The sequence below is a fragment of the Arachis hypogaea genome, chromosome 11 (assembly GCF_003086295.3).
Source record: "Arachis hypogaea cultivar Tifrunner chromosome 11, arahy.Tifrunner.gnm2.J5K5, whole genome shotgun sequence".
In the NCBI taxonomy this organism is placed as follows: domain Eukaryota; kingdom Viridiplantae; phylum Streptophyta; class Magnoliopsida; order Fabales; family Fabaceae; genus Arachis; species Arachis hypogaea.
This window is the reverse complement of record NC_092046.1, coordinates 124,507,224-124,519,728: the sequence shown is the minus strand read 5'-3', so window position 1 is coordinate 124,519,728 and position 12,505 is coordinate 124,507,224. Positions and strand designations below refer to the sequence as shown.

Below are 12,505 nucleotides of genomic sequence, written 5' to 3'. Positions count from 1 at the left end.
TGTGCTGATTTCTTGAAACATTATTAAATGATTAATTGTTGAAGTTGGTTGCTTGAAGCATGATTAATTGTTATAGTTTATTGTTGAAACCTTGATAATTGATTAGTTGTTAGGGTTTAGGGTTGCTTGCTGATTTGACATTGATAAGTTGATTAGTTGTTAGATTGTATTGTTACAGCGAATTTTGATGATTGATGACAAATTTGGATCAGTTAGATGTTGGTATTTTATATTTGATTGGTTGTTTTTGTTATTTGACTTGAGTTTGTATTTGAATGAGATCATAACATTATGATTCATGTAGTACTTTTAATTTGGATGATATTTTAAGATTTATATTAGACTATAATTATATTTTAATGTGTTTATTTATATTTTATTTATTATTTTATTATAAAACAGTTTTTTTTGTTCAACTACGATCAAACCGATTGAACATATAAACTAATAAACCAGTAACTAAAACGATTTGATGATCGATTCGATTTTCAGAACTTTAAACTATACTATTCTTATATGATTTATAGATAATATGATTAATTATATAAATAAGAAAAAAGTAAAATACAATATAAAAATTATTGATAGTTTAAAATTAATTAGTCAACTAATAAATATTATCTGATTTCTTTATAGTACTTTTTAAACTATCTACTAAGTATTATTTTATCTTTTATATTATTTTTCTAACAAAAAAATTATAGTTGGAATTCTGGGTAAAGAAGATTTTGTGGCCAAATTTTTGTGCATATTACATTGATAGTTAGTGACAAAGAATATTTACATTTTTAATATGCCATGGAGTGAATTTGGATTTTTTTTTTAACAAAAAGTAAATATGAATTTGTCAATGTATTCATGCCCATACAGTTTATAAAACTTCTTAATTAGGTTCTACTGTTACAAAAAATATTTAAAAGAAACATAATATTCTTAAGTATATATATAATTAAAGGGACTACATTTTAAAAACCTTATAAATAATAAAGACTTAATTATAAATTGAACTACATTATCATATACCAAAATTTATTTATTTTTTATTAAAAATTCTAATTGTTTGTTATTTATGATTGTAAAAAAGTATAATAGAACACAAATGGTTTTTTTATCGAAACAAATATTTTATGATTATGCTATATGAATTTAAATATAGCGTAATAATTAAGATTTCTAATTCATCTCTAACCATCCTCATAAAATTCTTAAATGAGTAAGAAATCAACTATATATTTTACCTTTGAAAACATTAAAAGATAAAAAATTTAAAATATTTATTTATTTAAAAATTAAAAGAATAATAAGGAGAATAGTTTAAAAATATATCAATGAACTAAATAAAAATAATATTTAATTTATAAAATTAATAAAATTAAGTAGTTTATTTGGATTGGCTTCTTTTGGTGAAAAAATCACTCTTTAAAATAAAAATACTTTTATTAAATTTTAAACATAGTTAGATATAAAAAAATTATTTTAAAAGAGAATTGCCATGAGCCATAAGAATTTAGGATTATCTCTTGGAGTCGTGGAACATCGATTTTTAGGAGGCTGCGATAGATCTCCTTGCTTTGGGTTGCATCTCCACGAGATGGGTACCGGCAAAAAGATTTTTACGTTCGATATTCAAGTCAAAAGAGTTTTTGAGGTGTAATAATGCATGGTAATATGAATATATGTGCATGAGTGTGAAAAGGGTATTATTTATATTGTTTGTCTCCTAGAAGTGGTGATGGATTTAATTGACTTTTTTCATTAAAAAAAATTAGATAAGATAAAATACGTTTTTAAATATGAAGATATAATTCAAATATAATAATATGATTTCATATGATTTAAATCATAAAAAGCCGTTTGTGATTTGTGATTTTTATTCAGGGTCTTCAAAATCGTATTTGATTTGGGCCATGAACTAAGTAGTTTTTTATTGGATAAAAAAAAATCTGGAATATTAGTTATTAGTTAATTAATTATATATACGTAAGATTTTTATGTTTTGTTTATATATGGTAAAATTAATGATAATAATATTGTCATTTTTATTTTTTATAATATCATTCTATACATAAATTTACTATATTATATATTTTCATGAATTTATAACAAATATTATCAAAATAGGAACGATAACATCAATCTCGAATTAATTAATTATGCAGAGAAGAACACATAGATTAGCATCAGTTAAATGACATTACATGAAGTATTTATTATTCAGACACTTTTTTAATTTTCTTTCTTATTATAAGAATTATAACAAGAGTACAATGCAAGATAATCTATTTTTTTTTTTTACCGATCCGCAACCTTTTAGATGAGTATGGAAAGACTATGTCATGTGAGCTATATCTATATATTATGACACGTAGGCTCAAACCATATAAAAAAAATATTTAAGACAATTATATGATGCATCATTATTATTATTATTGTGGAGATGGAACTGGAGCAAGATCAGAGACAGAAGCAGGTGCTGGTGAGGGAGCATTATTATTATGAATGGTTTGATCAACACGTGTGAATCCGAATTTCTTGATGAGCTCATTGGCAATTAGCTCATTGGCACTGTCAGTGGGGTGGTATTCATCCCAAAACACATACTTGCTTCTATCTTTGCACAATTTCGATGCAGGCACACATGTAAGTGCAGGTCGTATGTTCCAAAACGAACAACACGGTGAATCTGCATTTTGGAATCCTACAAAACCATCCATCAATTCATTCATTTAATGTCACTGGCATTGAATTCAGTACTAGTACTTACTACTATTTGCTACTTACCATACTTCATTGGATTGCTGATGACATCATAAACAACATCATATGCATCTCCAAATACATATTTTGCACCAGGAAGCTGCTGCCCCAACTCATCTACCACCTTGCTTGTTGCTTTATTAAAAGAAAGAGCCAATTTGTTTGCCTTCTCTCTACAGTTTCCACTTGTTGTTAGCACCCTTTGAAGGGGAATGCAGCCCATTGGGCCCAGCCCAAATACCATTAGTTCCCTTGCTCCTAACCCATGAAGCAACTACAAAAAAAAAATGGGCTTTAAGCCCCGTCAAATCATCAAAAAGTTACAAAAAAAATTCGAGATGTATTATTTGTATCAAAAATTCAATTCCTATGCTAAATTCAGCTATTAAAATCAGCAAACAATATATTTATATATAAATACATGTGTAGTTTAATTTGTTTTTAATTTATATTTGTATTCTAATATATATTTTATATTAGTGCTGATTTTAATGGCTGATTTTAGTATATATGTAGCATAGTCGTATTTGTATTTAGTTATACCTCATATATAAAGAAATTGTTTTTTTTTTTTCCTGTTCGAATAATAATTAAAGTAAATTAATTAATAAAATAAACCTTGAGTTGGTCTCTGAGTGTTCCTATCAAGTAGTCCATGAAAGTGTCATCATTGTAAGTCCATGAATCACTGTAAACAGGCATTAAGTAATTGTTGATAAAATCGTTGCTCCCTAACGCAACAACATATCTAGCTTCCTGAAAAAACTTTTGTGCCGCACTGTTTCCAATTTTGGCCTCAATTAGTTCTTGTGTCCCCTGAAATAGCTCAATTTGCTTGTACAGAGAAAACCTCTGGATCTGTAAACATGCACAATTATCTTATAAATGTGCTTTTTAAATGGCTAAAATATATAACAAAACACGCACTATATCAATAAAATGCAAGTTAACATTGGAACTCACAAAATACTGCCCAGTTTCATTCAAAATGCCACCACCACCAGAAGCATAGTTCGCTCCATTTTCTAGAATAATTTCTGGGGTTAAAGATGGGTCTAGGAATGCTGGAGGCCTAGGGAGGCCAGTATTGTCGCCTAAATGTGTATAATTCGGTCAGCAAATATTTTTTTAATAAATTTATTATAGAAATTTTAAAGTGGCAAATATTTTGAATAATAGAAAAAAAATGAAATTATTAGAAGTATAGTCATTCATATGCCTTTTTGGGTCCATTTAAATTATTGGGAGAAATGATATTATGACAGAAATAATTACCTATAATATCTGCAACGGTGCGGCCGTTAGTAAACCTTCCGTTGGGTAATCCGTTACCAAAATCAATACCATACCAAGGGAGGCTGGCCTGAGCAAGGCTTCTATTGAGGCGTTTGTTGTTTCCAACATCAGAGAGGGAGTCACCAAATATGAACTGCACAATCTTGCAATCACACCCTCTAATTATCCCATTTCCCAAAATGGTCCCTGCTAGAACAACAACTAGTGCCAGATTATTCAACTTCATGTTTAATTTGTGTACCAAGTTACACTCACACATGACCTCTATGTTTGGTTTTTATAATATGCTGAGAATGTTATGTTCTAAGTTACAGAGGGGGCGCTGCGCTGAAGTATAATTGTTTGATATACCAACTATTATTGCTTATTCAAACCTAATGCAACTACCTTATATTTTGTTACAATAAGTATAAGATCACAAATGTGAATGTTTGATTAAGTCCAGAGAATTTGTTCTAATTGAGATTTTGTCATGAGGAATTGGAATTGGAGGAATAGAGAGAGGTGGCCCTTTAATTCGATTTCTCAACAAACCACGTTTCCATGGGTTGTGTTATTCACTTATTCTAGTAAGTTCACCAAACTGGAAAGTTCTCTCCCTCTAAATTCTCCCAAAATCTCAAAACCCACCATACTAACCAACTAGGGGTTCTTAAGTAATCGAAGAGAGCCAGCAACATAAATTTATTATTTATGTTATCGTTTTAGAATTTTTCTTGATAAACTATCTTTATTAATTATTTTAGTCATACTTTTAACCAGACGAATGACATAGACTAGAAAAAGAAATACAAGTATTAACTTAGTAAGAGTAAATATTTAAATTGGTTGTCAAGTACATACTTAAATTTGGGATAAAAAATACTATGTATACATTAAAAATCAATTACTAAATTAATCATTATGAATAAATATATGTAGTATTTAGGTTGTTTTTAATATATATTTTTTATTTTAATATATATTCTATACAAATGAGTAATTTAGTGGTTAATTTTTTTTTTTGTATACACTTAGCATAATTGTTTTGGATTAAACACTTTGATCCGCAATAAATTTTTATTATTCTGAGATGAACTAATTTGTCTTAATTGGCACTGAATTACCTTATAATAAAATTTATTATGCACTAATTTATTCAATGCATATATTAAATATTTTATTAAAAATAATAAAAAAACCAATTTGTCTTACAAAAATAATTTTCAAGACCTTCCAAAATAATGAAATAACCTATTATTAGAGTTAACAAATAAATGAGCAAGTTTGCTTTTTTACTTTTTATAAAAATTTAATTTTAATATCCTAAGAATTAAAAAAAAAAATTTACGCAATCATCAAATCATCTATTTTCGCATCAGCAAAAGTATGAAAAGAAACAAAATTCTTCTTTTTTAATTTGAAGTTAATAAAAATGGCTAGAGATTACAAGTAATATAAATGGAGCATGATAAAATTTTAAGAAAATTAAAGAATATTATAGAACTTAAACTTGGTCTAAAATCAAGTATGTTCTTATCAAGTTGGAAGACTGATGAAACTACTTGGCAAGTTGGACCAAGTTGTCCAACTTGCATAGTTAAAAGTTATAGTCAAAGATTGCAACTTGATAAAGATGAATGTGAAAGAAACCAATTTGGGTTGGTCGAGTGGTCAGCTCACTCGTTCGTTTAGAGAGAGAAATTGTAAAACTTAGAGAGAGAAATTGTAAAGTCATATAAGTAGTTAGGGTATTTGCTAATGTATGTCATATTTTGCATAGAATTTGTGAATAAAACTTAGAGAGAGAAATTGTAAAGTCTCTCATATGTGTAATCTCTTTTCATGAATTTTTATAATATGTAAGAGCATTATAAATTTCTCTATGTATTGTAAAATATTGTAATTTTACTATTTTGTTATATTTTTTTTACTATTATCTAAATTTTTGTTCATTTTTATTTATTTTTTGTCCACGAATTTTATTTATTTTATTTTATCCCTATTAACTTTAGTACTAACAAAATTAAAAAATTTGGTAGAATAATAAAGTAAAAAATTAATTATTATTAAATTTATAATTTTTGTCATTATAAAATTTTACTATTTTAATTTAGAGTAAAGTATCGTTTTTGTCCCCAACGTTTGGGGTAAGTCCTATTTGTGTCCCTAACGTTTAAATCGTCTTATTTGTATCCTTAACGTTTATAAAAGTGATTCAATGTTATCCTACTATCAATTATACTAATAAATCAGATTATATTTTTCAATTATTCTCACTTGGATGCGGTCTATTTTAATATTATACCCACTATTTGTGTTTAGATTCAATTATGCCCTAGAAAAATGAATTATGTAAATATTGTAGGAATTAGTTTCAACATTTGATGAGCTATTTTTCGGAGTAGATCATCGATTCTATCCCAAACATTTGTATTCTAACTTCAAGAAGAGATTTTTAAAACTCAAACTAAAGCGCTCATGATGTGTAATTGACGGCAGGATAACATTGAATCACTTTTACAAACGTTAGGGATACAAATAGGACGATTTAAACGTTAGGGATACAAATAGGATTTACCCCAAACGTTGGGGACAAAAACGATACTTTACTCTTTAATTTAAAATAATTAGATCCTCATACTCTCATTCTCAGTTGCGCTCAATTTTTCAATGAACAGAAACTTAATTCATGGCATAGCACCGGGCTTGGGGGCAGACTCCATTGTGCTGAACGGGGGATCATGTTAGTAGAGAAATGTGCCACACTTATTGGACTAAAAATATTATTTACAATTTTTTTTCTTATTATAATGTACATTTTGTGTCTTCTCTCATTTCTTTATTTTTTTTTTGTCTTCTTCTCTCATTTCTTAGGTACTACCAAATCAACATCTAGCTGATCCCCAAAACAAAGTACAACAGTCCATGACCCAAAAAAAAAAAAAAATCGAAATACAACCACGTCCATGAGCTGCAAGAGAAAAAAATACTCTAAAAAAATATTACAAAATTATCAAAATTTATTATTTTATTATTATTAATTAATTATTAATATTTAAAAATATGAATTAAAATACTTTATTAAATTATTAAACTATAAGAATTAAATTAATGTTTAAAAATGATGATAAAAAATAATAAATCTTGACAATCCTCTACTATTTTTCTTTTACAAAATATAAAACAACCATATTAAATATATACTAAAATCAACCATATTAAAATATAAAATACACATTAAAAAAAATTAAACTATATATATTTATATACAAATATATTTAAACTACATATATTTATATACAAATATATTGATGACTAATTTTAATATACAAATAACATTTTTGATATCCTCACTTAAACCTCAAGAAATAGTAGTAGGATAACTTTTAACAACAATAATAATAGTGTAATATCACTAAATCAGACAAATAATTTACCATTCTACGTGAAACTTAAAAGCAATTGTTTATAGTTATAATCACTTATATATAACAAGATGCTGTCTGTTAAAGAAAAAGAATGATGAACATGATATATAGGGGAAAGACAATATGAGTATATTGCTATTGATGACTGATCATACATTGAGTTTGTCCATTTCCCTCCGGATAGCATTAGCTCTGACCAAGCTCCCAATGGTGTTAATGGCCAACTTGATATCCTCCAATGGATTTCCAGGCACTACTGTCTTATACAAGTAGCTATCAAATGTCATCTTCTGAACATATTCATCAGCACACATCTCCACAAACGCCTCCCTCGCCGGATTCGACCTATAAAACACTTTCTGAAGCACATCCAATACCTTATAAGTCGGCCAATATGTCTTGTCCCACTTCTCCAAGTACTTCCTCAAATCCCCTTCATCCACCATCCTCTTCCCATTCTCCGATCCTTCCACGATCGCCTCCGCGCACATTCTCCCACTCTTTGCCGCGAAATAGATCCCTTCCCCGGAGCATTTTGTCACATAGCCGGCTGCATCCCCCACAAGGGCCACCCTTCCTGATAATCTTCGGGGGCGGGGGTGTTCGGGGATGGGATGAGCCTCCACTCGGATGATCTTGCCTCCAGTGATCTTGTCCTCTGCTCTTTTTCTTGTTGCCAGCTGGAATTTTTTGATGTCTGATTTGTGTGTTACTGTACCTGTTCCAACGGCAACATGGTCGCATTTGGGAAACACCCAACCGTAGAAATCTGGGGATACATCATCCCCAACGTACATCTCCGCAAGATTTTCATAATACACCATTTTATCATCCGGGATCTTTATCCTCTCCTAATAAATCAAACCGCACCACCAAAAAATAAAAATTTTTGCAATTCTTAAAAAAAATATCACATTGGAGCTAGATCAAATTGAACCTTTCTTTGTCCTAGTAATGCAGGGATTTAATTTCTATCAAATATAAGTATTTAATCTATAGAGTTTACTATCAGATCGCACTTTTATTGATTATAATAAACCGAATGGGGCCAAATTCATAAATAACTTAAACTAAAGGGAACAAATTCATCAAATAAAAGGAAAGAATTACTTTGTCTAAGCAATGCATTGAAACATTATAAAGTTACTAACTAAATAGAAATTTGAAAGATCAAAGAAAACAAAAATGAAGAAATTGAAAACAAAAAAAATTGAAGATGATAGGATGATACCTGAAATGCAATGGCATATTCATAGTCACCAGCATCAATGGCCTTAGCAACTCTAGAATTAGCCCCATCGGCACCAATGACAGCATCCACCTCCAGTGTTCTCTTCTCACCGACCCCACCGGTTTTACCATCATACCCAGAATAATGCAGCAAATAAGGTGAGTTCTTATCTTTAGGCATATCCATCTTCAAGAACAATCCGTTGATAACCGTGGCACCGTTCTCTTTTGCCCTATCTCTAAGGTACGCGTCCAAAACCTCACGTCTCACCATTCCAATGTACTCGTGCGGCTTCAAGGTCCTTCCAATGTCCACGGCGACATTCGACGGTGATATCATCTTCATCTTCGTCACGCGCCGGTCGATGATGTCTAATGGCAGCTCAAACTCTCCCACCATGCATAGCGGAATGGCGCCCCCGCACGGCTTGCAGTTATCCATTTTCCGTTCTATTAGGAACGTTTCGATGCCTCCCTTTGCTAGGGTCTCCGCGGCAGAGCCCCCGGCAGGGCCTCCGCCGACGATTGCGACGCGGAGGTTCCGGCCTTGGAGCTTGGGGCTGGTTTTTCCGGCAATGACCTTGAACTTCTGGGGGAGGCTGATGATGGCGGGCTTCTGGTGGACGGTGAAAGGGGTGGTTTCCAACGAGGATTGTCGGAGTCCAACGAAGGATTTTAGAGCCATGGAGTTCATGTTGTTAGTGAGTGTGAGAATGAGTGAGAGACTGTTATTTTTGTTTTTTTTTTCAAGCTTTGATATTTTGTTTATTTTATTGTGAACTGGAGTTTTGTTGGTGATGGGATATGGTACGGGATTATAGGGAGTTTATAGCCGTTGGATAGGGTAAATTGAGAGTGCAGATTTTATGTAGATAATGTATGCTAGATATTGTGACTTTGGAGTTTGGAAGTGTATGTAGTACTTTGAGTGGTTAATATGTAGCCACGTTGTGCAATTTCTGCTTCTAGGTGTTCAATTCCTAGCACACTTTTCAGTTTCCACTTTCAATTGCAACTGAGACAAGTTTTTTTTTTAAACACCTATCACATGTGAAAGTTACAAAAATACAAATGTTATTTTATTAATCTAAATATTAAAACTAGTGTTTTCATTTTCAATTAATTCACAAAGTGAAAACTGATAGAAAAAAATCCCATTAACTTAAAAATTGTGAATAATAAATCAGCTCCAATAATTGAAAAAAAAATTTTTTTTATTATCAAGTATAGTAACACATTTATAAACAAAAATATTTTTTTAGTGTTCAACACAAATTTTTGTTGAAACTAAAATAGAGGTGAGAATTATAATTTTATAACGATAGTATTAATCTTAAGTTACAAAACATACCATGACATCAGAATGTATTATATAGGTTTTTTTGGGTATTGAACATATTATATAGTTAATCTTAAGTTTTGATGATTAATAAATTTAAATATAATTTAATAATTTTTATTAATTATAATACTATTTTTGATATATGAGGGGATCGAGAGAGGCCCAACAAGCAAACAAACTAAACTAATAAAGCTCTATGAAATTTGATCCCACATAGGGTTAGGGTTCTTGAGCCACACTCTGATACTGAAAGTGCTATATCTATCTATGATGTTACAAAATCCCTAACCTCTCACTCTGATCAAAAAAAGAAATTTGATCCCACATAAGTCATCCCCAACAAACGGAAAGAGCCAAGAAGGGAGGTTCTCAACGCAAGTGATTCCCAAAAACATAATTTTTTTATTATTTATTTATTATTGAGTATTTATTTATTATTGAGTCTTTATGTGATTAATCTTTCGATAATTTTTTTAAAAAATTAAAATTTTTTCATCAAAAATAAATACTAAATATTCAGATACTTAATATTAATAATACATTATAATATTATATATTAATCAATTATAAAACTTATCCCTCTAAATAAAATTTTAACTAACAAGCAAAAGATAAATAAATTCTAATAACAACTCAACTCGCAAACAAACTCTTCTATACTTTCACAACTTTACAATAAACCTTTGCATCTGTAGTTGAAAAGGTTCGAAAAAGGAAGTAAAAACTAGGAACAAGTCAAAAAATGCACACAGAGAGAGACCTACATTCAATAAAAAAGAGGCATTTATCCGAGTTAATACTCAAAATGGTCCTTGAATTTTGACCCTCGACTCAATTTAGCTTTCAAGGTTTCAATTAACTCTAATTGTACCCTTTAAATTTTGACCCGCGCCTCAATTTGGCCTTTTCGTCGTTTTCCGTCACCAGAAAGCTGACCTGACAAATTTGGTTGACACCTGGCACCATAGCAGTTAGATGACGTGGCGAAATGTTTGAAGGCATCAATTTAACTCCTAAAAAATTCAAATAAAACCTAGCAGCCCCAATTTCCTCAAATCGCAAAAGTCTCTCCAAGAATTGAGAAGGATGTTGGGGAGCAGCAGCCAAGATTCAGGCTGCTCTAGTTAAAAATAACACTAATTTTAATTTATTAAAAACGGTAATTTAGATTACAGACAATTCAATTGGAGCCTAATTCTCATATATTAAATAAATTAATCATAACCAAATATCACTATCTACAAGGGATAGAATAATAGAATGAGCATCAAATATCTAAGAGGTGAAAATTTAGGCCTTTGGTTTGTACTAATATGCTAAGTATTAGACAGTCAAGTCAAAATTCAAAATGAATTTAGTGTCAATTGAATTATGTAAAATTATAGAGACAAATTTAGAATACAAACAAAAATTAAATAATAGAATTCAAAAACAAGTCTTACATGTATTTTTATAGGAATTTATAATCTCTAAAAATTTACTCTAATTTATAATTTACATGTAGGCAACAAGTTCGGTGTCTAGAATCTAGACTTGGCGTCTTGGTCAAATTGTTGTTAGTATTCTCCTGCAACACACTTTGTGATTGACACTCTGCAAAGTGCAGGATCAATTTAGTTGTTCTTATTTCTTCTTTTTAATCATGAATAAACGTATTAGCAACAATAGGTTATTAGAACCTCGAAGCAAATTAATAAACTGACCCCAAACAAGCCTAGTCCTAATAACGCAAGTGCTAGTGGCATTAGACACACTGCCACAGTATGCAACAATTCATTCTCAAAATGTCAGAAATAGTGCATAGCTAATAGGCTTAGCTTGTATCAAAAAGGGTACACCTGAACATAAGAAGTGCAGCATCTATTTCTTACAATATGTGTTTTAAATGGGAGTACAAAAAATTATAAGATTCAGTTGAGCACAACTATATACATACAAAAAAGTTAAGCCCTAGCATACAATAACTCTACCATCATCAACAACCGTAATCAACCAAAGTCTCCCAAAGTTTCACTGATGAAAATAGAGCGAAAAAAATTGAAAAACAAACCTTATGCAATATTTTGCAAAAAATAGAGCATCGTATGTTAAGAGCAACCATTTTGTTATTAACCTGTTTTTGAAGAGATTGTGATTCTTAGGCAATTAGTCTTCACAATAGGGGGCGAAACAAGTAAGAAAAACTTCAAGTTTTAGTTACAGCAACACTCATGGTTCTTCTCTGAGGGTACGTATACGAGGGGAAGAAGAGGAAGAATAAAGGTTATTGGAAAATTTCATTTTGAAGTAGTTAACGTTTGGGTTTTGGTTTAACCCCTTTCTCATGTCACACGATGTCGTTTTTAAATAATTTGGGCCCCAAGAATTAAACGACGTCGTTTTAATAGTGCTAGGTGTCAACCAAAATTGCCAGGTCAGTTCTCCGGTGACGAAAAGTCATAGAAGGGCCAAATTGAGGCGCGGGTCACAA

At 30.4% G+C, this 12,505-nt stretch overlaps 2 protein-coding genes across 2 annotated transcripts; both read right to left on the bottom strand.

Moving 5' to 3' along the window:
- Positions 1-2,132: 2,132 nt before the first annotated feature.
- LOC112722505 (GDSL esterase/lipase At1g74460) lies at positions 2,133-4,318 on the bottom strand. Its single transcript, XM_025773561.3, has 5 exons — positions 4,033-4,318; positions 3,721-3,851; positions 3,376-3,615; positions 2,782-3,031; positions 2,133-2,698 (listed from the first exon to the last, which is right to left on the bottom strand). The coding sequence occupies exons 1-5, from the start codon at positions 4,310-4,312 to the stop codon at positions 2,427-2,429; spliced, it is 1,173 nt and encodes a 390-aa protein (XP_025629346.1). The 5' UTR covers positions 4,313-4,318; the 3' UTR covers positions 2,133-2,426.
- Positions 4,319-7,447: 3,129 nt separating this feature from the next.
- Positions 7,448-9,715, bottom strand: LOC112722504 (geranylgeranyl diphosphate reductase, chloroplastic). The gene is made up of 2 exons (XM_025773560.2): positions 8,695-9,715; positions 7,448-8,314 (listed from the first exon to the last, which is right to left on the bottom strand). The coding sequence occupies exons 1-2, from the start codon at positions 9,385-9,387 to the stop codon at positions 7,613-7,615; spliced, it is 1,395 nt and encodes a 464-aa protein (XP_025629345.1). The 5' UTR covers positions 9,388-9,715; the 3' UTR covers positions 7,448-7,612.
- Positions 9,716-12,505: the final 2,790 nt, after the last annotated feature.

Coding starts and splice junctions, on each gene's coding strand:
- LOC112722505 (XM_025773561.3), bottom strand. CDS start 4,312: ATGTGTGAGTGTAACTTGGTACACAAATTAAACATGAAGTTGAATAAT. Junction 3,852..4,032: donor CACCGTTGCAGATATTATAG/GTAATTATTTCT, acceptor ATACACATTTAG/GCGACAATACTGGCCTCCCT. Junction 3,616..3,720: donor ATGAAACTGGGCAGTATTTT/GTGAGTTCCAAT, acceptor GCATGTTTACAG/ATCCAGAGGTTTTCTCTGTA.
- LOC112722504 (XM_025773560.2), bottom strand. CDS start 9,387: ATGAACTCCATGGCTCTAAAATCCTTCGTTGGACTCCGACAATCCTCG. Junction 8,315..8,694: donor AATATGCCATTGCATTTCAG/GTATCATCCTAT, acceptor TTGATTTATTAG/GAGAGGATAAAGATCCCGGA.